This window comes from Chionomys nivalis, chromosome 8 (genome assembly GCF_950005125.1).
Source record: "Chionomys nivalis chromosome 8, mChiNiv1.1, whole genome shotgun sequence".
Lineage (NCBI taxonomy): Eukaryota > Metazoa > Chordata > Mammalia > Rodentia > Cricetidae > Chionomys > Chionomys nivalis.
In genome coordinates this window covers 2505291-2530928 of record NC_080093.1, presented here as the reverse complement: position 1 = coordinate 2530928, position 25638 = coordinate 2505291, and the positions used below count along the sequence as shown (strand labels likewise).

The 25638-nt window shown below is 44.2% G+C and overlaps 1 protein-coding gene across 1 annotated transcript; it reads left to right on the top strand.

Annotated features, from left to right (window-relative positions):
• The first annotated feature begins 9767 nt into the window (after positions 1-9767).
• On the top strand, positions 9768-23756 carry LOC130880121 (pancreatic triacylglycerol lipase). The gene is made up of 12 exons (XM_057778994.1): positions 9768-9813; positions 10951-11105; positions 12138-12260; positions 13182-13316; positions 14572-14683; positions 16097-16216; positions 16333-16452; positions 17200-17318; positions 19315-19444; positions 19866-19974; positions 20604-20768; positions 23693-23756. Exons 1-12 carry the CDS (start codon positions 9768-9770, stop codon positions 23754-23756), a joined length of 1398 nt encoding a protein of 465 aa, XP_057634977.1.
• The last annotated feature ends 1882 nt before the right edge of the window (positions 23757-25638 follow it).

Here is a 25638-nt window from a genome sequence, read left to right as displayed (position 1 = left end):
GGGCTGTGCTGAGTCTCTATGGGCAGTAGTTCCTACAGCCCGCCAATAACTCTGAGAACACTGACCATAACTGCTCCCATTTTACAAAGAAAAATGGTAGAGGGCCAATTAAGGTAAATGGCAATATTGAAGATTTTTCTCCAGAAGATTGTGGGAGAGTTTTGTTCCCCACACAGCTAGGGCTTAGAGCTGGTGTCTATGGGTGTGTTCCCATTGCCAAAGCAACAAGCCAATGCATTTGCACTTAGGCGATAAAGATGATGTTTATAAGCAACAGGAAGAACCAGCTGTCAACCCAAGTAAGGACACTGAAGATGACAGCAATGTCAAACCCTGGGAGTAACAGCCTACGGGCCTCAGTACTTCCTCCTCTGTGGGTTGGGGGCCACCAAACCAGAGCTAACAGGCAACGCACTGGCTGGTACCACCCTGTACTGACAGGAAGGAGAGATCAGTATCTCTGTCCTGCAGGGTGTGGTGGTGGAAAGTCCCTCCCAATAGCCCACATCGGGCTGTGAATCGCACGCACCCCCTTGTACCGCTCATGAAGGCTCCTGTTCCCTGTGAGGATGAGAGTACAAAGCACGCCGACAGAGCCAGACTCAGGCTGCTTGTCACATACTTAAGCAGCTCAAGAAGTTCACTGCACACCCATAATGGGGAGCATTGTCTTAAGGAAGAGACATCCAGCCGCCATATAGAAGAATGGTCTATGCCCAGGACTCTGAGTAGCTCACAATGGTTACTTTTCCAGTGGCACAAATGATCATTTTTGTGTTGTGCCTGCTCAGCTTGGAGAACCAAAGTGCCATGGATCCACTTTGGTAGTCATAAGTCAGAGAAGCTCTCCAGTGATCCCTGAACAGGTGGGCTCTTCCACCTCCAGTTCCGAAGCCACTTGCTTTTATCTTTAACTAGCAATTTTATTAACTTTACCTTCTTGCTTTTAAATGTCTATCGGTAGTGAGGCATAGTGATGCACACCTTTAATCCCAGCACTTGGGAGGCAGAGGCAGGTAGGTCTTTGTGAGTCTAAGTCTAGCTTGGGCTACGTAGCAAGATCCAGGACAGCCAGGCCTATATGGAGTGACTCTATTTCAAAATCAAATAAAAGATCAATGTCTATCGAAGGTGACTTGAGTCAAATAGCAGACATTGAGATGGGCATCTCTCAAACACCCAAGGCCAGCAAGGCTCACTGGAGATCTTGTTGAGAAGCAGGCCCTAGTGACTCTCACACCTGACTGGCTGGCTCCCAGATGATGCTGGAGCTATTGGCTCATGGACCACACACTGAGGAGCAGGAATATGGGTTTCTTTATTAAAAGGTGAAAAGAAACTTATATGCAAAAAGAATTCTTTGATTCTGAGTCTGAGGCTATAAATCCATTAGGTGTATAGAGAGATTTCCCCAGGAAAATGTTAGGTTTTACCAAAATTCACTGAATGTTTGATATAATTCTTTCTTATTTTTACAACAAATGGATTTTAAATGTCATTTTAGCTCTCAATATTTGATGAGGATATACTAAGGTGAAGGGAGAAAGAAAGAACTTTGGAGAGAGTTCTTATCACCAGCGCTCAGCTGATGTGTCTGGGTGATCCTTTGATTTAGTCACACTTGTTTGGACAGTCCAAATTTTCCTCTAACTTTGCTTCATATTTTTATCTACGCTCTCTCTGTTTAAAATAGCTCCTGGGAACTGCAAAATACAAGTCACGAGGCACAAAATTTCCTTCATAGTTTTAATGTGTCAGTGAGATTTTAACACAGTTGACAGCAGTTCACGGTGTTATGCTATCTTGGAGAATTTGTTTTTACATTTTGTTTTCTGCATGTGTATGTGGTGTGTGTGTCAGAAGCACATGTTGGTGCACTTGCATGTGTGTAAGCAGGTTTGTGTGTGGGGGGGTCTATAGGCCAGAGGTTTGCACCAGGTGTCTTCTTCTGTTACTCTCTACCGTAGACAGACATATCCACCCAAAGGGGCACAGCCTTCCTCTGCACCTAGAACTTCCTGATTTGGCTAGTCTAGCTGACCAACTTCTAGGAATCCTGTCTCTGTAGCTTGTGTGTTAGGAATAGAGGCTCAGCAGGCCACCATGCCTGCTTGTCATTCTCCATGGGTGCCGGGACGCAAACTCTGGCTCTCATGCCAGTGTGATGAGTGATTTATCCTCCAAGCCACACACTCAGCCCCTGTACAGGGCTTTAACTGGAAAAGAACACCATTCATTAATATGTGATCAAATCTGATTTCATCAGAGAATTTACGACATGTCAATCCTTGAGAGGCAGCTTTTCCAGTAGTTTCTAACTGCCCTGGCTCTACAGGACAGTCTTGCCTGTCCTGAAATGTTTAATAGAGAAAATATTTGCCTTGTCATGGCGGTGACCAGGGAGTCCCATCACTCATAGAAGAACAGAAAGAAAGGAAAGGAAACTGAACATTTTCTAGTAATTTTTATGACTCATACAACTTTTTGCACATTATGTACTTAAGAAATACTTTACCAAACTACTTAGCCAAGAAATGATATTTTAGAGGAAATTAAATTTAACTTTAAACTAAATTTAATTTAACCCCAATCATCTAAATGACTGCTTCGTCTGGTATATTTGCCTTTCATCCCCATGTTTGATACCGTCTAGACCAGGCTGTGTTCATCATATAAAAGAAAGGAAATAACTGGCTTTATTACCTTGTGCTCATTGCGACTTTCATTGTGTGAGTACATTAATTACTTGTCAGTTATTTCTTAGTAATCCAGATTTTTAAGTATGCATTTGCTTAACCCAGACTTGGTGGTGTGCTTCATTTCACAACTGAAATATGAGAGTGGTTGGGGAAATAGCTCACGGGTTAAGATCACTTGCTGCTCTTGCAGGGACCTAAGCTCAGTTCCCAGTGCACACTCCAGCTCCAGGATGACTGACACCCTATTCTGACCTCCACAGGCACCCAACACACGTAGCAAACACTCACACAGACACACGCACATAAAACTACAAAGAAACTTTAAAAAAGCGTTTTATGTGTTCAATGTGTGTTGCTGTGTTGTTAGCCAGAGAGGTATTATCTGGTATCTTAGATGAGGAAATAAATTGGATTAAGTTACCAAATTGTGTCAAGGCCTTCTAGAAACAGAAATATGGCTGTGAACATTAGTCTAAGTAATAACAGTACCAAGTGCCTACTACATACCAAACCCTGTTCTATACCCGGCTTTCGAGCTGCTCGCCCTCAATGAGCAGGAGGGTCAATCTCAGTGGAGGCCTCTCCAGATTCCGTATTCCAATGCAGAGCTCAGCAGCCTTAGCCTCAAAGTATAAATCTGGGCAGTTCTCACCATTAGGGAAGTTAACACAAGAAGGTTCTGGGTCCTGAGTATCCCAAGGACCAAGGACAATAATTAGGGTATGTGAGGATTTAGGGCACATGGGGAAACAGCCACCCAACGGGAAGACTGTAACAATGAAGAGGAAACTGGACCACAGCCTTGAGAGTGATCTGGTCTGCAGGCTCATCCAACCATCAGCATGTTTTACCAAAATTTCAAACATCCCTACATCCAGTCAAGTTGACAGATACAATTAGCAATCACAAAGAAACAATTGACTGGGAAAACCACCTCATCTCAAGACTTCCTTTCGCTTCTCCTCTTACGTGGCCTTTCGCAGAGTGCATGCCAGGATGTACGGATCTTGGCATCACTCTCTTTTCCCCCTCCATCAGTTTCGTCTGAAGCTCCCAGCGGTCAGTAATTTACTTCCCCTGCAGAAGCCTCCTCCCCCTTCCCCCTGCCCATCACTAATGCATTTCAGGTTCCAAGAATTCAGAAGGGCTGAGAACTTGAACAAATATATACACAACTGGTTAGATCGTGTTATGAACCTAACAGACTACAAAACCCTATGTGTGACGGTGTGAAGAAAAAACTGTACCGAGAGCTGTGTTTTCCAATACAGGAACCGCCAGCCACAGGCGGCAGCTGGTCATCTGGAGTGTGACGAGCTGCTGGCACAGCGAGAATGGTATTTGGTGCTTACTGAATTATACAAGCTACAAACATGAGCTTCCCTCTTTCCTATGACATTTTAAAAGTGTGGATGGCATTAGATTCCTACCGGGAAATGCTGAGCAAGACAGTACAGGCAATCTGTGTTTAGAACTGAAGGCTGGCGGTGCACGGAACGCAGACATTGGTGCGGGGGAGGGACTCAGTCCGTGGACAAGGAAGGCAGGTACAAAGCTACCTCACTGACCAGGAAAAAAAGTGGTTAGCATATAGTAGAACAGCGTTTATATTCCTATCTTACAAAATTTACTCTTGCAGTATTACCGATATGGAAGAAAACGTGACTGAAGCAAAACCTGCTAGGTTATCAAAACTATGTGCATGTGTAAAAGTTTATCTCAGGAAGTAAACACTGAACCTTTCACAGGTGTGTATATTCCCAATGTGCTATTGCTTCTGTGCTCACTCTTCAGGTCAATTCTAGACTAACACAGTCTGGGCGAACTCAGCCTTCCATGCACCCATACAAAAATAGGTCAGAGGTTAGTGGGAAGAATTTGACCCTCTAGATTAAGGCTCTGCAGCTTCCACACTCCATCCTGGAAAGATTCTTTAAACTCTCTGAGCTCCACGATCAATCGTTACCAAAACAAAACAAAATCAGGAAAACCAGCTAGGCTTCCCACAGGTTTGGAGTTGAGTTGGAAGCAAAAGTGACAAGTTGTGGAAGCCTAATGCTATAAAATTTGTGTGCTTGTCTTTGTAACTGCAGATATCTGATGTGGTTTCCTCACTGTGTCTGGGCGACTAGAACCTTCACATAACAAGAGGGTCGTTGTGTGGGGTATAAAACACTAGCCACTACCCTATAGTCACAGAATTTTCTTTGTGATCCTAGGCCAACATGCCTTCCTTCCCATGGACAGCCTTGGCTACGGCAGAGCTAGATAAGAGGGGCTCAGGACAGGCTCTCTGAAGGCTGGGTCAGTGAGACCCAACTTGGCTCCGGTGTTGGTTATCTGGCCACACAGGTGTCTCAAGGCCTTTCCGTCCCTTGCCTGAGGTTTGCCAGAATCAGGGTGTTACATAAGGGAAGCCTCACCTCCTCTGCAAACAGAGCTATTTGATCAGAAACCTCCAGTCTTGTGTTTTTACATTAGACCATCCGAGGTTTCTGGGTCAAAGTGGAGTCTGTGTTAGATATGCTCAGAGTGTGGAGACCTGAAAGTTGTTTCCAGTGGGAGCACACGCAGCTTTCATGTCTGTACTGATGAAGGCTGACCTCTAAACCTGCGATTTGGCAATGCGAAGGGCATCAGGGGCTGGTGCAGGGTGGAGCCTGTGTGTCCCGTGTCGTCGTGCCCCTCCCCCCCCACACTGAAGCGTGTCCTCCATGGCAAAGTGCTACACTCTCTCAACTTCATGTTAGCTGCACCCAGGGAACCAGGGAAAAGGGCTGATTTTTGCTAAACCTTGAGGTACACACAGCCAAAGGTTGTCTATAAAGCAAAAGTTCTCATCAGGGATTGAAGTAAAAAATGAGTATTAGACTCCACCATATTGGAGTCAAGACTTAAATACATTTTGGCAATTAAGGAGGTCATAGGAAAGTGATAAAAACAAACACTGGGGAAGACAAGTGCCCAAGTATGGCCATTCAAACCCCATGCTCAAACACTCCTCCAGAATCAGATGCTTTCTCATGAACAGGTCATGGAAGTTAGAGAAAGAACATGTGTTAAAGCAATCTTGGGGACTGGCGTGTCTCAGTTGGTGCAGTGCTTGTCTAGAAACCTTGTGTGAAACCTGGCACTTGATCTCCAGTAATATGGAGACAGGCGGGCGTGAAGGTGCGTGATTGCAGCCTCAGCGTTTGGGAGGTGGAAGCATAAGGATCAGAACTTCAAGGTCATAATTGGCTACGTCGTGAGTTCAAGGCTGACCTGGAACGTATGAGTTTCAGTAGTTGTGAATATGTGCTTCTCTGTTAGCATCACCCACATGGCAGCTTACAGGGGGTCTACTGCCATGAGGACACCTGGAGGGGCGTGGTGTGCACACATCAGGGGAGGTTGCGGAATAAAACCTAGTTCTAGTCCTTGGGGGAAGATGCCAGAAGTCTCTGTCACATAAGCAGAGGCAGAAACCCAGGAAACACATGAATGATCCGCATACTACGATTGCACATTCTATTGCTCAGCCCAAGAGTTCAGCAGGACTGGAATTGGGGGAAATCATTCTGGCAGGGTTGACAGGATAGACAGTGGATCAGGTTCCACCCAATTGTCAGCATTTCTAGATGTGGGAAACTGATTTTTTTCTGGAGTATTCTAAAATCTGAAACTATTACAGTTTATAAAATAGCTCGCCCATTGACTCGGTATTTCAAAATTAGGTGACTTTGAATTCTGAACAAAATAAGGGTCCCCAAACAATGTGACACATAGCTGAGATGCCAGTTCAGAAATGTGTGAATTACTTGGTAAGCAGAACAGAAATGACTTGACAATGCAAGATGGATGATGGCTCATATGGAATATTACTGTAGTTGAATACAGCTGAAAAGAGAATGGAGGGATTGTATGAACAAGGGGGGCATGTCCAGATCCTGATGGGGGGAGGGGCATGTCCACATCCTGATGGGGGGAGGGGCATGTCCAGATCCTGATGGGGAAACCTGCAGGGACAGCTGACCTGAGCTCCTGGGAGCTCACAGACTCTAGACTGACAGCTAGGGAGCTGGTATGGGCACTACTTAGGCCCTCTTCATCTGGGTGACAATTGTGTAGTTTGGTCTTTCGTGGGACCCCCAGCAGAGGGACCAGGACCTGTTCCTGATGCATGAGATGAGATGACTCTTTGGAACCTCTTCTCTGGTGGGATGCCTTGCTCAGCCTTGATGAATGGGGGAGGAGCTTGGTCCTGCCTTAGCTTGATGTGCCCTGCTGTGTTGATTCCCATGGTAGGCCTTACCCCATCTGAGTGGAGATGGAAGAGGAGTGAGTGGGGGGTAGGGGAGGCAGCAGGAAGGGAGCAGGAGGAGAGGAGGGAGGAGAAACTGTGGTTGGTATGTAAAATAAATTTTAAAAATGATAGAATAAAAACCCTTTTCACCCCTGCATTGTCTTCCTCCACCAGGAAGATGGGTGCTCCCTGGGAGGTGGGTGGTGTGGAAGAAGGCATTTAATTTTGGGGGGGTATACAGTCTTTTGTTCCCTTCAGCCACAAGGCTGGCCAACTGCCTCCTGCCCAAATCCTGGATCCTTTTGAAGGAGCTTTCTTCATTTTTGAATTTGCAATACTTTTCTCAAGCATGTACCAGTGTTCAACACTCCCTGAGAGCCCTACCTGCGCACCAGTGGGGAGCAGGCACCCCAAATCCTTTGTCCATTTAGAAATCATTCTCTTCAATTATTTGTTTAATTACTGACGCCTCCCCCCACTGCCTCCTGTCAGAGCTTCTACCACTTACAAGCCAGTCTCTTCAAACTCTCTCAAACCTGCGACTTTAAGACTTCTGCCTCATGCTTGTCTCTGAAGATGACTTATTAAATGATAATCTCAGTGTTGGGCATGGATTACCTCCATGTGCGGGATTGGTTAGAGAATACAGGCTATTGTCTTTACTCGTGGTTGTTTACCAAAGCTAAACAATAAGATCTGATTGCTGAAGACAAAACACACTTTGGTTGCAGGACATCATCAAGTAGAAAACTTCCTACTGCTTAGTTTTCATAGTGAGGGAAGTTGTTACATTGGTGCTGGGAGAACAAAGGTATCTGTGGATCTCTGCAGCAGCTAAGTCTACATGCTAAAATATCAACTTGCCGGTCCAGATGTGTCCACTGGGGCAATAGTGGCCCAAAGCCAACTGCTTTGAGATTGGATGTGAGGTCACAGAAAGGAATTTGGGCATACAGACCTGGAAAGTCTATGGCTAGGGAGGTCATTGGCCCCGGGAGTGGATGCTTTGCTAAACAGACCTGTTGTCAACCTACCATATCAATGTTTATACACATAGATTAGTACTTGGTTCATCCTTGGCTGAAGAAGACTCCTTCTGCCATGGTCAGCAACGCAGAGGCTCTCAGCTGATTAAAGTGTTGAGAATAAGTGATCGTTGAGCGGTCATCCCTATATGAGACATTTATGTCAACCACTGTAAGACTCAGGAAACATCTCAGAAGAGTGGGCAGAAAGATTTTAAGAGCCAGAGGATGGAGAGAAAGGCATCCTCTGGATGTGACATGACCATCCCACTCATGACCTCACTGTAGCTATTGCTGCCCACACAAGACCAGCACATGAACAAGCCAACAACATCAGGCAACATTGTAGCTGACAGCACTAACTAGATTCAGTGGGCTACAGAGAAAGAGAGAGAGAGAGGGAGAGAGAGAGAGAAAGAGAGAGAGAGAGCCCATAAAGGTGGAAGTGGATGTGTTGGTATGGGGTATCTGGAGTCTAGGGTCGATAGGAATGGGGTGGATAGGATCAAAATACACTGAACACATGTATGAAATTGTCAAAAATAAATAAAAAATACTGTTTTTAAAACTTATCTGTCCTCCCATAACTAGAAAATCTGCCTCACTAATCTACCCCAGTTGTCTGTCACAGGACACTGTGCTTTCAGAACAATTTTGCGGACTGTATTTGTGCAAGTTGAATTTTATTTTCTATTTTATTCATAATTTCATCTTACAGTAAAGACTCCCCACACATCTCCCTCCTCCTCATTTTCTTCTTCTTTGTCTTTTTTCCTGCTCTTCTTAATTTTACTACTACTATTATTGAGGGACGCCACATGTACATGTAGAAGTTAGAGAACAGATTTGGTAGCTGATTCTGTCTTTCTGCTGCGTGGCTTCCGGGGATTCAGGTCAAGTTTGCAAGGCAGCATCTTTATCCCCTGAGCTGCCCTTGGTTCTGTTCTGAAATAGGGTACACACAGTAGTGTGTGTGTGTGTGTGTGTGTGTGTGTGTGTGTGTGAGGCTAGCCTGAAACTTACAATGCTCTTAAGTCAGTATCCCTTGTGCTGGGATCACAGGTGTGCACACCATATGTGCCCTTCTGTCAATTTCCCCCAGGTCAGCAGTGTGAACTCGTGACATAAAGCAGCCCCCACTTTGATTTTAACTACACGCTCTTGAAAGCTTTTTTTTCTATTTGACTGTGTTCAAAGGGTGTCAGGGTCACTCAGAGGCTGCACGAGCTGTGTGGCCAACAGAGTTAGTCCTCAAAACAGCTGTTGTCAATCATGAAAGAGTTCCCACGTCCATAGATCTACAGAGAATGCTGAGCAAACAAGGGGGAGAAGAACAAGGAGGCTGTTCACAGGAGCGGGGCAGAAACAGTGGTTCTGGGCGGCCCATGAGCACAGCGGTCGAGAACATTCCATATCAAGCACTTTCTCATCTTCCCACGAACACCTTGGAACACAACCTACTCTACCAACCCGGGCTTATCTGTGATTAAAGTTAGAAATGTCCTTGGAACCCCTCCCTTCTCCTGCCACTTTTCCATGGCACTGCTTAGAAAGATAAGGCGCTCCTATAAGAGAACATCTCAGCTTTCCCTGTTGTCCGTGGAACCTGACGGATCCGCCATGGTGAGTCAGGAACACGATTTTGAGACTGATTCGTTAGATTGCCCCCATTTCCCCACAAGTCTGACTGAAAGTGATTATGTTAATGTTTTGAAACCTGAGTTCTCCAGACTCAGCCATGTTTTCACTTGTGTGCAGATGCTGCCGCTGTGGACATTTGCTGTGCTCCTGGGAGCAGTAGCTGGTAAGCAAAGATGTGTGGAGATGGGAGAGGCTCACTGTGCGGTTCTTCCCCGATGACCGTGACAGCTGGGTTCAGGCCATGATGAGCACGAGGACTTAGTTAATGGAAATGTAGGACTAGGGAAGACTAGGAATAAATTGGGTTTAACATGGGGTTAAGAGAACCAGAGCTTGGAGTTATATGAGGTACAAATTCCCAGTGCTCATTTCAGTTTGTTTTCAGACAAATAATAGTGCAGATAAATCATACATGACATTGCACTACAAATGCACAGTTAATCTGATCTTCCAGTCTAACTAAAACATTTATTTTCTGCACCGGGCCCCTCTGAGGCCAAGGGAGGCTTTTGAACCTAAGTTCATCACCTACAACTCTGTAACACTAAAAAGAAAAAAAAAAAAAAAGAAAGAAAGAAAAAACAAAACAAAACAAAAAACCCTGAAACCTTGCAAACTTCACGATACGTGTGGTTGAGATGGGTGTGGTGACATCCTTCTTGTGGGATGACTTGTGGGATGATGGCTTCAGTAAGAGTAAATCCTTGTGTCCAGCGTCCAGCACATAGTAAAATTCAGAGAAACACAGCCCTCACAGCAGCTGTTGCTCTTGCTCCCATTAACCTCGGCTTCATGTTGCTCCTGAGCTCTTGAGTTGTTTCTGCGTGGAGCAGCTTGCGAGACGACAGCTGTCAAATCACTGGCCAAGATGAAGATACAAAGTTTGGCCCTTGCATAAAACTTAAAATTCCTCACACAAAGTATAAAGCTAAAAGGTAGCTAAGCCACTCGGAGCTGAGAGCCTCCACAAACACGCCTATCACCAGTTCCCGGGACAAAGGACCACCCTATATCTAGGTATCAAAGGCCAAAGATTACATATGGGTCAAATAACTAAAATAAGTTCCTAACTGATGCTGAGCAGAAATCTGAGGGGAGTGACGTGGTCTGAGAGGCAGAAGGGCAGGCTAACTGTCTGTCACAGAGGCACTGTCGCCACCAGCTGCTTGGTGACTGAGCAAGAGGGGTGTTTGAGAAAGCAGAGGAAACTCTGCCATAAGATACAGTCCAGCTTATATTGGTTGACTAAACATTAGGAAAGTTGAAGGAACATCTTTAAAACACCTGTGGGTGATTTCAGGAGACGAAGTCTGCTATGGCAAGCTTGGCTGCTTCAGTGACAGTGCTCCATGGTCAGGAACTTCAGAGAGACCCCTGAAAGCTCTGCCCTGGAGCCCATCGAAGATCAACACCCGCTTTCTCCTGTACACCAACGAGAACCCAGACAACTTCCAGGTAGGAATGCGATCATTCTCTGGACTCAGTTTCCTGTGCTTTATGCACCTAACACAAATATTCGAGCCTTCCAACGAGAATATAGCAAACAGTGGAATTTGTGTATTTTTCAACTTTTAGAGCAGTCAGATTAAGTACTCTTTAAAAACTTAATTTATAAATGACCATTCGATTCTTATTGTTTCTGTCCTATCCCCAGTGAAACAATCTAAAAAATATATATGCAAGGATGGAACAATTATGCATGCTTCTGTAATATGCATACTGATACACATTTTAATAAAGAATGTTGTATTTTATTTGTGTATTTTAAATACGATTCCCTAGTATAGTACAAATACAGGACTCCACTTAAGATGGTTCGAGTTAACAGGATTTGGTTGGAAGGTGTCAGGTCTTCAATAGAAGCTTCTGCACTAGCAATATCTGACCTGTAGCCACAGGAAGGAACAACAAGGAACCACGGCTTTCAGTTTTGTGCCCATCATTAAGGTGAATGACCGGCTGCTCTATATGGGGTGAAGTGATGATAGAAACTAGGTTAGGTAAACACGATATATTTCCAATGTATAATGCTTTCCAATCATGTATGACATCAACTCTAATCCTAGCACCTGAAAGGTAGAAACTGGCCCAGGAGTTCAAGGCCATCCTCAGCTACTTAGAGAGCTGAAGTCACTTGGTCTGCATGAGACCCTGCCAAAACCAAAACAAAACCCACTTACAATGTTTTCAGCTTACCCTGGATTTATTGAGCAATAACTCCATCATACCTGGAGGAATATTAGAATATGTACACATCTCCCAAAGCTGAGTAGATTATAAGCAAACATAATCAGGCATATGTACAAAGACATCCATTGAAGATCCTGTGGGAGACATAGTGTCTGAGCCAAAAGCTACAAGTGAGCAACTTGGGGGTGACTGTGAGTGGCTTCCTAGAACCCTACCTCCCATCTCCATCCACACATAAATGATCCTAGACACTACTAGAAGAAACTTGACCCCAGAACACTTTTCCATCCCAAACAGCAAATCACTGCAGATGCAGCAGTCATCAGGAGCTCCAATTTCAAAACAGACAGAAAAACTCGCTTCATTATCCATGGCTTCATCGACCAGGGGGAGGAAAGCTGGCTATCGGACATGTGCAAGGTGAGCCATGTCACTTTCCCAAGGGAGTATGTTAGAAACCAGCAGCACACTGGCCCCAACTAAGGTGGTCACCACCACACTGGAGTCTGAGAATTCCTGAGCGTAGAGCTGGGGGTAGGGTAGGGGTGGAGGAGGTAGTGGTGGGTACAACCATTTGGGACAGTTGGGATATATAAACAGAAACTGCTCATTCATTTCTTGGTCGCCCAGACCTGAATAATCACCCTGAAACTATATTAATTACAACATTGTTTGCCCAATAGCTTAGGAATATTCCTAGCTAGCTCTTACATCAACCCATTTCTAGTAATCTATGTATCACCACACAACTGTGGTCTATCTATAAGGTTCTGGTGGTATTTCTCCTTCAGCAGCAACTTGGTGTCTCCTTGACTCCGCCTACTCTTTCTCTATAGCTCTGTTCAGATTTCCTGCCTGGCTTTATTCTGCCCTGCCATAGGCCAAAGCAGTTTATTCATTAACCAATAAAAGCAGCACATATACAGAAGGCCATCCCACATCAGGGGTATGGGGTAGAGAGGTGTAGTGGCTCCAGGACATAGCAACTAATGCAGAGATATTTCAGAGTTAGCCAGAGAAGTTGCTTTCCAGTAACATTCCACTAAGCACAGACTCTTAATGTCCAATATTTTTATCTATATCAAATTTCTATGTATCTGTTGCAGTAGAAACCTCAAGAATCCAGTTCCCACATGGGGCCACTCCTGGTCTGGAGCCAGTGCTGGACTTGGGGAAGGACTCCATACTCACTAAAGACTAGGGTTCTGGTCATAGCTTTGGGGTTAATGCCACAGCTATTACGCAGGCCAAGACGAGAATTTACCAACTCTTCAAATGTGTTAATCTGTAGTGAATGAGGGACCTGGATTGTTTAACCACTACTTGTGTCTTCCCCATCAGAATATGTTCAAGGTGGAGAGCGTGAACTGCATCTGTGTGGACTGGAAGGGCGGCTCCCGAACCACATATACCCAGGCCACCCAGAATGTCCGGGTGGTAGGGGCAGAAGTGGCATATTTGGCTAACCTCCTTCAGGTAACTGATCCTGGGTTACGTCAAAGCTCTTAGGCACTGGTCTCTGGATCCTCCTTCCAGAACAAAACCAGTGGGTATGATAATTGAGGACACATTTTTTTTTCTTTTTTTCTTTTTTTTTTTTTTTGGATTTTCAAGACAGGGTTTCTCCATAGCTTTTTTTGGTTCCTGTCCTGGAACTAGCTCTTGTAGACCAGGCTGGCCCCAAACTCACAGAGATCCACCTGCCTCTGCCTCCCAAGTGCTGGGATTAAAGGCGTGCACCACCACCGCCCGGCTTGAGGACACATTTAAACAAGATCATATTCCCTCTTTGTCTAGAGATGAACTCTCCCTGTCTTGATTCAGGCTTCATCAATAACCTATTTAATTCAATAACTAGTTTTTATTTTTAACTAAATGAACTTAAGCAATGAGGTAGGTGATATCACTTGAATTCTGTCCGTATTTTTAGTTTAGTTCATGGCACAGACCCTGGGCTGAACTCATGTGATGAATTACAGCACCAAACTGTCAGGGGTTGTTTTAATTTGGCCTTCATTATCAATTTGATATGGTGAGATCAGCCACTCACTTATGTTTAATTTTTTTGTTTTACTTTTACCTGTTTGTGTGTGTGTGGCTGTGTATGTGTGTCTGTGAGGTAGAAATACTCATGTGAGTGTGCACACATGATTTTGCATATGTGTAAGGAGGGTCTTCCTGGATTGCCATGCACTATTTTGTTGAAGCAGTCTCTCCCTGAACATGGAACCTATCAGTTCTACGATGCCAGAAGAATTGGGTTCGGAGGACCTGCCTGCCTCTGTCTCCCTAGCGCTGGGGTTACAGACACACATTTTTACAGGGGTGTCGGGGACCCTAATTTGGAACCTTGTGCTTCACTGAGTCGTCTCCCCAGTTTTCCTTTATTTTATTGAGCAGAAGCACAATGACGAGCTGGTCTGAGCAGGCCATAGAGAGATGTCAGACTCTTATGTGCTCGAGCAATGGCCTCATGGATTTCTGGTCCGAATTCTTGCACCACCCTCTCTGATTGTGACACACACGTCCTTCAGGGGCTTTCTCTCAGCAGGAAAACACGCTAGGATCGGAGACCTACAGGAAGTCTTCCCATCTCTTCACAGTGGCTGTGGAGGTGCTCTCTGGGGGGAGGGGTGGCGGCGTCTTAGAGACCAAGGTTAGGCGGTCCTTTTAGGCCATCTGGCATTTTGTATTACTTGAAAACATTTTAATGAGACTTCCCTTTCAACAGTCTGAACTCGGATACTCACTTAGCAATGTCCACCTCATTGGCCACAGCCTGGGTTCCCACATTGCTGGGGAAGCTGGAAAGAGGACATTCGGTGCCATGGGGAGAATCACAGGTCAGTCCAACAGCAAATGCCACATGATTAGACCATGTGTCCTCTCTGTGGAGACCCCAGGGAGGCACGGAGGGGGGAAGTGGTGGGTCTGCTGGGAACTTCACAGTTTCTGAACCACAGACCACAGTGCCAAGTACTCAGAGCCCAGTCCGCTGTGACCCGGTAAGCTGTTTCCTCACTTTCAATCTTTGGCCATCACCACATTGTTTAATACTTAAATATATATAACTAAAACTTGAATTAGGAACACACACACAAAAAAACACTATGCCTTTCCCCAATTCAGATATTCGCAAAATTAGTTTCTTTAATGAATATCATAGGTAACAGTAGACTTAAATTTGTAGAGTTTGTGTATAATTAATTGAATTCTGCTTTAATACTAGTAGATAACAAACCTCAGCCTTGGCAACTACAGCCCCATTGCTGGGGGAGGAGACAGGTGGTCGGGCTGTCTGACTTCTAGTTCAGGGTCCTGCTAAAGAGATTCCAAATGTTTGCAGCTGCAGGCTGGCTGCATTAGGCCAGTGGGCCCCAGGCTCAGGCAACCTGACAAGGAAGAGGAAGCTATTGCTGTCCTGACCGGAGACATGGCTACTTCAGAGAACAACCAGTTTCCTGCTCTGTCTTCCAACTTTTTCTGCGGACCTGACAATTCTCTTGTTCTATGTTAAGCTGGTTGCATTTGAATTAATAGGAACAGTCTTCATTGATATTTATTTAAAAAATGTTCTTCCAGAACATTCTTTCCCATAGTTTACAATTGGCTAACACAGCCTATTCTGCCAGGTGCTGTACCGTGCCAGACCATGGACTCAATCACAGAAAGCCTCTGCCTTCTTGGAAGATTAGAATCCATGGAAATCTTAAGTCTGGAGAAATTAGTTCAGTGACGCCTGGGGTCAGCCATTTGATGGAAACTGTTGCTAATGATCAGGGTTCTTGACGGAGCTAAACATTCATGAGCTGAGGCAAATCCTGGTACAGCCAGGGAATGCATCACCTCTCTCATGTGCACGCTCCGTAGTCTCATGCGCACCCCACCATAGTCTCATGAGCACCCCACTATAGTCTCATGCGCACTCCACTATAGTCTCATGCACACCCCACTGTAGTCTCATACGCACCCCACCGTAGTCTCATACGCACCCCACCGTAGTCTCATACGCACCCCACCGTAGTCTCATGTGCACCCCACCGTAGTCTCGTGCGCACCCCACCATAGTCTCATGCGCACCCCACCGTAGTCTCATACGCACCCCACCGTAGTCTCATGTGCACCCCACCGTAGTCTCATGCGCACCCCACCGTAGTCACTTGCGCACCCTACCATCGTAGACGGTACTTGATGGACGGGGTGACTTTGTATACTGAGTAACTAATGTAAATGATGACCCCTCCTGTTTGCTCCAGGGTTGGACCCAGCTGAACCTCACTTCCAAAATACACCTGAAGAAGTCCGACTGGACCCCAGTGATGCTCAGTTTGTGGATGCCATTCACACAGATGCTGCCCCCATGATTCCCAACTTAGGTGAGCTCCTCCAGTGTGTCTCCTGGAAGATCTTAATCTCGGCGATAGAATGTTTGACAGGGCCTCCTTGGTCATACAGTAATAGAAACTTCCATTATTTTTTAAAAAATCTCCAGGATTTGGAATGAGCCAAACTGTGGGTCACCTCGATTTCTTCCCAAATGGAGGAGTAGAGATGCCTGGATGTCAGAAGAATATTCTTTCCCAAATTGTTGACATCGATGGAATCTGGGAAGGTAAAACCATTGTGCGCACGAAGACTTCCTCTGTGAAAGTTCATGTTTCTCATTATTAGAGTTGCTAGCTGCTCTCCAGACCTAGCAATCCAGTTCTGAAGGATCTAGTTCAGGGACACTATTACATATCTGTATGTCTAGATGAACCAGACTTTCCGCCTTCTCAAGCTGTTTTTCCATTTGCTTAATAACTATTATGATTCTAAAGTGTGTTTAATTTCTTATCTCACATCGTACATAGACTTCACAAACTGTTCCGTGTTGTGACCTCCATGAGCTTGCCCTGAGTAGATCGCTTACTATGACCTCCGTGTTCTCACTGTAATGTGACTTAGGGAGGTAAAGTGTTGTAATAAGAGTGGCGGGGCTGCGTCCCCGGCACCCAGCCGCCCGCATGGCTAGCTTATGCCCCGAAATAATTACACGGAAACTGTATTCTTTTAATCACTGCCTGGCCCATTAGCTACAGCCTCTTATTGGCTAGCTCTTACATATTGATCTAACCCATTTCTAATATTCTGTGTAGCACCATGAGCTGGCTTACCAGGGAAGATCTTAACCTGCGTCTGTCTGGAGTGGGAGAATCATGGCGACTCACTCACTCGGCTTCTTTCTCCCAGCATTCTGTCTGTTTACTCCACCCACCTAAGGGCTGGCCTATAAATGGGCCAAGGCAGTTTTTTTATTAAATGAAAGTAATTTCTCCATCAGTAAAGTGTGACACTGATGTCACGCCTGACTCCACAGGAACACGGAACTTCGCTGCCTGCAACCACCTGAGAAGCTACAAGTACTACTCGGACAGCATCGTCAACCCCACCGGCTTCGCTGGCTTCTCCTGCGCCTCTTACAGCGTTTTCGCTGCAGTGAGTGGCTCCCATCTTCCCTGTGGATTTCATCGGACGTTTCAGTTTGTCCCCTCATTACTGGAGACCCAGCGGTGCCTGTGCGAAGCTCACAGGGGCCCTGTGCTCTGTCGCTGGACCCCCTGTGATGACGTCACTGCTAGTAACCGCTAACAGCTGTGCATTTGTCATGCTAACTCGTGTGAATGCATTTCGGTAGCAGAAGAGCATTCCAGGGATTTAGAACAATGCCTTACTTAGCATTTCTCTAACTTTTCTCTGTCTCAGACTTGAGGGGTGAGAAATCCTAAACAAACATGTAAAACTCTAGTTTGTAGCTATCAGAAAGCCCTGTCTAGAGGCTGCTGACGAGCATGGAAGATTTTATTTAAAGGCTGAACTTTAAATTATAATTATGGAATATGGATATGCCTTGGCAATCGTACATTCATCAGTCGTTCTGCAGTTTGGTCACGGTTTATATCCAGGTTGACTTCTTCCGTGTAATCTTGAACATGACATTTCTACTGACTTAGGTTTGGGAAAGTTGACTTTTCACTATAGCTTTCTTCTTTGTTAATCAAAAGTTTTAAACCACTGCCATGTAACATAGAAAATTTCAAGCAATCAACGTTCCATGTAAGTCACAAACACTAGAGAGAGATGCCTTAGGTATTAAGAACAAGGGCTTGAATGGCGTTGGGCAAAGTATTTCGTTTCCTTCAGACATTTTCTTTATCGAGCAATGTGCTGATGTCAGACTCAATGTTCTTGGTAAAGCAATCAATCACATGTTAAGTGCTCGGCCCAGAACAACAACAACAGAAACATGCTAATCAAAATATGGGAGAAGGGAACATATTTTGTTCACATATAAGTTTTCTAAACAGTAAAAGTTGAGCACAAACCCCACCCCACCCCCAGTTTGAGGCTAGATTTATCTTCCTGTAAACAAATGATCCGACATGTTTAGGTTCCTTGTAACAAAAGTGGCCTGGTTCAACTATGCTCCTCCACCTTTGAACCCTATACTTCCGTTCAGTCTGGTGAGAGCCCATCATCCTACTGATGGCCCAACCAAGCGTGTGATTGGCAGAGGAATGGCTGTGGTCCCTGGGTGCATGGTTTCCTGGTTTCTTCAGAATCCAGGCTACATCCCTGTTTTAGGGATGAACACACTTGGAGATAAAGTCTGGCACTCTTCTTGGGAAATGCCTAGGGCATTTCTCCCCGGCTGTCCTAATCTTTTCTTAGCTTGCTGGTGTCCAAGTCTGAGACTCCTCCTGACCCATCGTCTAGTCTTCTGACTGAGAAGTCCTCCATGATTCCTCCTGTGGAGGAGCCCACTCTCCAGAGTGGGAATTGGGCCATCCTCCCAATTTTGGTGTTTGTGCTCTCTCTTTTTTACCATAACCCCTGACTGAGGAGAGCATTTCCCAGTGCCTGTCTGCTTTAGATGCCAGCTGCCTGGCTAAGTCTTAAAGACCAATTGGGTCATTTTATCTCCACCCTGGGAGACTCAGGGTCATTTTATTCCACACTTGGGTTCTGAGAATGTGAGCATACTAAGGAAAGCAAAGATGAACTGGACAAGGGCCTGAGTTTTGAGTCTGTCACCCTCTGACATAATCCTGTTGTGCCTGGCAGACACTATGGTTTCTAGTTCTTCCCTATGCTCCCTTTTTAAACTAAATTCTAATCACCTAGCAGGAGGGTGAATGTCTTAGAACAAACAAAGTTCCAGAGGCAATGGGGAAAGCATAAACACAAACATGCCAATTATCCTATGGTGTGGGGTTTATATTTTTTGTGTACTCAGATAGCAGTGAAATCGAAGGCTTGGTCTGTGGACAGTGAGAGGCACTCACAACTTCCACTGAGACACATACCTTTCCACTGCCCCACCATTACCATCAGAGACAGCATTAGCATTGACTCAATTATAAAACATGTCGGGAAATATGGTGCCCTACTGAAAGTCAGAACGTTGCCAGTCCTCATTTCCTTGGTCTTTCAGGACAAGTGCTTCCCATGCCCAGGTGGAGTATGCCCACAGATGGGTCACTATGCTGACAAATACCCTGGGAAAACAAAAGAACTGTATCAGAAATTTTATCTGAACACCGGTGACAAGAATAATTTTGCCCGTAAGTTTCTATTTTTATTAATTAAGTTTCTATTTAATTAATTTTATGAATTAAGTGGTCATTTTTCCTTTGGGGGAGGTATAGATAATTCTGGGTATAAAACACAGAGTCTGGTAAACTCTAGTAAAGCACTCTACCTCTGAGCTACACCCCTAGCCCAGAATTTAAACGAGATGAACTTCTTAGACTCTTGGCTTGGAAAACAAAACCAAAACAAAAACGCCTCATTCATCAGCTCTGTAAGTGCTCTTTCCATCTGCAGCACCTGACCCGAACACCAAGGAAACAGCTGTGACAGTTCACCAGAACTGTCAACACTCCGATCCATTATTCACATTCTGCAGCTGTTGGGTGTTTGCAAATCCGCCATCAGTTTCTCTTCTCTCAAGCTGACCATGTATAAATGTTGTCTCCCATGCAGGTTGGCGGTATCAGGTGTCTGTCACCCTCTCTGGACAGAAGGTCACTGGACACATTCTAGTTTCCCTATTTGGAAACGGAGGAAACTCTCAGCAATACGAAATTTTCAAGTGAGTAAAAACATCGCTCGGTGCTTCTTAGCTTTCGGCATTCTAGGAATGTCTCACGTTTATGTTTAATAGCCTTTTTTCTAATATATATATATATATATATATATATATATATATATATATAGCATATAGTCACATATAACGAAAACAAAACTGTCTTGTAGACCTACATATTAATAAATTACAAATTGTATTTTTAATTTTTTTCTGATATGTTCTGAGGAAACAGCTCATGTTTATTTTGTTGCCCGACATTTGGCTTATAATGAATAAATAATTACCCCCTACACAATGGTAAAGAAGAGATTTTTATAATGACAGCATCATTTATTAGACTATGAGAATTGTGACAAAGACACATTTGAGCCCATGTTAAAGAAACTATGACTAAGATAAATCTGAGTTACTGGCAGAAAAACATACCCCAAGGTTGAAATACATGTGTGAATTTGCATCAGACACTTAAATGATAAATGTTTTATCAAGTAGCTTAGACTAAACTGGAATGTGAACTGGTTTTAAAAACATATGCATATATTTGCATGCATGTGTATATTTATTTGTATGATTTATTCTGGGAATACTTATGCATGTTCACATGATGTTTCGTTGACATCTTAACTTCCCAGGGGCTCTCTGAAGCCGGGCACTATGCATGTCAGTGAATTCGACTCCAACGTGGACGTCGGGGACGTGCAGAAGGTTAAATTTATTTGGTACAACAACGTGATCAACCCAACTCTACCCAGAGTGGGAGCATCGAAGATCACGGTGGAAAGAAGTGATGGCAAAGTGTGAGTAATGGGAATTAACAAAATAAGATGGCCTGATGGTGTCTATTCACACCTCTCATAGGATATACGCGTGTCCCTGTCACTTCTGCTTCCTAAGGCCTCGTGTGTCTTTAGAAGACAGTGCCGAATGTTGGGAATGTTACTTTGATGGATCCTTAGATGAGGGAGAATGTTTCCTTCGGCAGACTGTTCAGACTATGCGTGTGGCTTGAGTGTACCTCACCTCCCAAACTTCAAGGGTTCACCAAATTGCCCCTTAGATTGTCTAGAACTGCTTATTTAGCAAGGAAGAAGACAGATATACACTGCCCTGTGGCACAGGTCTTCCTGGTGAAGCCTAAGGTTCAGAGATCAGTTCTCCATGTTTACTGAGACCCACATTGTTGTGAGGAGAGTGGCAGGCTGTGTTCCGGTGCCCTGCCGCCCACATGGCTAGCTTATGCCCCAAAATAATTACACGGAAACTGTATTCTTTTAAACACTGCTTGGCCCATTAGTTTTAACCTCTTATTGGCTAGCTCTTACATATTGATCTAACCCATTTCTAATAATCTGTGTAGCACCACAAGCTGGCTTACCAGGAAAGATCTTAATCTGAATCTGTCTGGAGTGGGAGAATCATGGCGACTGCCTGACTCGACTTCTTTCTCCCAGCATTCTGTTCTGTCTACTCCACCTACCTAATTTTCTGTCCTATTAAAGGGCCAAGGCAGTTTCTTTATTTAACCAATGAAATTAACACAAAACAGATGATTCTCCTCCATCACCACATGCCCTGAGCTGAGGATGCTCACAAAGGAAAGCCAAGAGGGGAGAACAGACACTCTGATGGTATCCATGGCAGTCCCAGCATCCGTGAGTGGTACCCACATTCTGGTGCAGAGTGCTGTTTCTCCCGGTGGCAAATGCTTGGTTATCTTTCTGAAAACATGAAGACGGCTGGTCTTGCCAGAAGTGGTCCCTTGGGTGCCAAAGGAAATGACCAAAACGTTACACAAAACACATAGACAGCAGTTTTCAAAATACTGAACTTTGGGTAATAGTAGACAGTGAAACCTGAAACACAAAAACCAAGTCAGGTGCCTTAAAATCACCTCAGCCGACAGCCGTGAGAGGCTTTCTAAGCTGTGGTGCAGGAAGCGTTGTGTGGGCTCTCAACATTTAGGAGATGGAGCGAAGATTGAGGTCTCGAGCAGCTAGACTTGATGGCACAGTCTACCAGAGAAGATAGGGCTACAGGGAGACACGGTAGAGTTCTAGGGAGTCCCCTTGGATGTTTGACACAGTCTGGTGTCCTCACAGAGGTGAACAAACAGCCGTGGCCAGGGAACAAGTGACTCAAAAGAACTGGAATGGAGCCCATTTCTCTTCAGGGGTGAGACTAGACCCTGTTTCTACCATGCAGACTGAAGAAGCCTGGCATTTTGTTGATACTGGGTGGAGTACTTAGTAAGGTCCCGTTTCTTGCTAGATTCAACAAGACTTGAAATGGCTTGGAATAATTACATCCCACAACACAAATAAAAAGTAAGATTATATAGCAGTAACGAGATAAAAATCCAATACCTGACATTAACTCAAACGTTCCAGGTTACACAAACAGTAGGTCAATACAAACCATAATGAGGAAAGTAATCAATGAATTAACATTCAGTTGAGTCGGTATGGATGTTAGAATAACAGATAAGGATATCATTATAGCTATCAACATCCATTCAGTTTGTTCAGAAAAGGTCAGGAGATGATGGCACATGTTTATGACAGTATTGGGGTGATAGGAGGGTATATACAAAAGTATATCATATGATAATGGAGAGGTAGGGCATGATATATATATATGTGTGTGTGTGTGTGTGTGTGCAGCATTTGATGATGGAGTGTAGGGAGAGTATAGTATAAGTGCAGCATTTGGTATTGGTATGTGGGGGATGTAGGATATGAATAAGCACAGCATATGATAACATCATAAAGGGTAGGAGAGGAGAATCGGAAAGATATCTGTTGGAAGGCCCTGTGCCAGATGTGAATTGGTACACTGCCACTTGCTAAGTTAATGGAATGAATTAGGTGTGTGTGTTACCAGTTCTAAAGTAAGCAATATAAGAATAAAGAACTAAAGCAAACCAAATTTTAAAAAAGCTATAAAATGAAGATCAAAAAATAACTCAAAGTGAGCATGAAAAGTCAAAGAGAACAGAAAGCAGAACAACAAACAACAACAAAAACTCACAAAGATGATTGATAGCCTTTTACCTGACTGGAGCAGTGATTATATTAAATGAAAGTAAACAAAACACACCAAGATGAGGAGACACAGACCATCACAGTGGGTTTTAAACATCAATACCCAATGAATTATGCTTATCTGAAACGTATTTTAAATAGAAATCAAAAGGTGGACAGGAAAAGTTGTGCTGTTTCTCATTGGAATAGCACAAACAACAACAAATGCCACCATGGATATATTTAAATAGTTAAATTTAAAAAGACTGAAAATACCAAGCATGTTTGGAGACAAGGGGAATCCTAACTCTCAGACACTGTGTGTGGCATATAAAATGTTGCAACCATTCTAGAAAGTAGTTTGATGACAATTCCTTAAAAGCCAAGCATCCCGGTCATCACGCTGTCCCAGTTCCTAACATCGTGGCTTCACTTCCCAGTTACGTTACACACTGTCAGCAGTGGTCTGGAGTAATATGGGAAGTGAACACTTCTTGTTCTTTGGGGGTGGCTGATAGTTTTTCTGTAGATGAAGTTTACAATCGCACTGTAAGGTTGGGAGGTGATTCAGTCTCCTGATTGTGTCCATCTCGGACTGCTGGATCAGGGGTGTGGAGGTGCGTGAAGGGACATGGCTACCCTCATGCCAGCTCTGCACTTGTGTGAGGAGGAGCTCACCCTTTTGTGTTTTCTTTCCTCAGGTTCAACTTCTGTAGTCAAGAAACCGTGAGGGAGGACGTCCTGCTCACACTCTCTTCGTGTTAGGAGGTTGCTGACACGTGACTACTGAGTCCCACTGTAATAAAACCTAGTATTAAAGCAATGCATTTTGCCGTCAGTGTTGATTAATTCTAATGAAACTTCAGGATGAGAGGGTAAAACCGTCAATTCTCAGTTGCCGTGAAGAGCCATAAGCAATTGACTATAAATTTTTGCTGTGCATTTGGGTTTGGGGATATCACTTAAATGATAACACCATCATGCCCCCTGTTGATATTATTAATGCAATTTTGACCATTTAAGACAGAGCTTCAGGATCTAAGGACCTCCCTCGAGCTAGTCCTGTGATGACAGTGGCAGATTCAGCCACTCTCTCCATCATCCTCTGGCCAGCCATCTCAGGAGTAATGGAACAGAACAGGAGATGAAACGGGACTCTGAGACACGTCTATCTTTTCTACGGTCTTGCTTCTCTGGCTGTGGTTCTCCCAGAACGGCTTCCTCTCAATAATCTGTTTGTTCTTCCAGAAGCCCAGACCAAAGCATCCTGCTTCATAAGCCCAGGGACAGAATTCTGATTTCATAGTCTTGCCGGGTTCTTCTCAATCTGGCTTTCACCTAGAATTCCAGTATTGCCTCTCAGCACGTTCCTTTTGGACAAACTCTGCGTTGCTTAACCTGACCTTGAGTTATTATATAGAACCATGGAAACAAAAATAGTATGGTACTGTCACAAAAGCTTTCAGGTAAACCAATAGACTGCTAAGGCCACCTAATCTTTGACAAATGATTTCTTTGATAAAATCTTTGATTAAAAAAAAGCATTAGAAAAAAAAGAGACTTTTTGTATGCTGCTAGGAAAACTAGGTGTCTACTTGCCCAAGACGGAAACCAGATTCCTATCCTCCAACCTACAATTGTCAACTCAAAATGAAGCAAAGTCCAGCAATGGCTGTGTGGAAACACTCCCACACACGGCCACAGACAAGGGCTTGCTGATGACCGTGGTAGCCCAGGGAGTCATTGCATACTTAATGCATGTGGTTACATGAAATCCGTGACGTGGCAAAGGAAGCAATCAGCAAAGTGAAGAGAGAGCCTACTGAAGGGAAAACTGATCTTTTCTAGCTATGACAGGGGGTTGTCTCTGATTTTCTCTTGGTTTGTTATGTTACTCAGCAGTGTTTAGCCAGCTTCACTATTCCTGTTTTACATACTGGTACCCGAACCTCAGTACTCTAGAGTAGTATTTCTACCCCAGTGCTTCTAGCACAATAGATAGATGATAGATAGTAGATAGTAGATGACAGAGAGATAGAGAAGATAGATAGATAGAAGATATATAGAAGATATATAGATAGTAGATAGATAGATAGATAGATAGATAGATAGATAGATGATATATAGAAGATAGATAGATAGATAGATAGATAGATAGAAGATATATAGAAGATAGATAGATAGATAGATAGATAGATAGATAGATAGATAGATAGATGCATGGGTGCATACACACACAGAAAAGACAAGGAGGGAGACAGGCAGAGGGAGAGAGAGAGAAAGAGAGAAAGACGGAGAGAGGGGGGGGAGGGAGGGAGGGAGGGAGGGAGAGAGAGAGAGAGAGAGAGAGAGAGAGAGAATATGAGGACACCTAAAAGAAAATTGTAAGGAATAAACATGGACTCTCAAATTATACCAAGTAAGGAATTAATATATGTTGCTTACTATATGTATGTGATGGCTATTTTTGGTTGTCAATTAGACTACATCTGAAATTAACTAAAACCCAGTTTTTCAATTTGCCCACACCTACAGTTACCAAATTACTGAAGTCTGTCCTGGGAATCTGTACTGAAAAGTCATGGTGTGAACTGTTCTACAAACTTAAGGAGACAAGTGCACGTGATTATCCTCATTCACCAGTTGT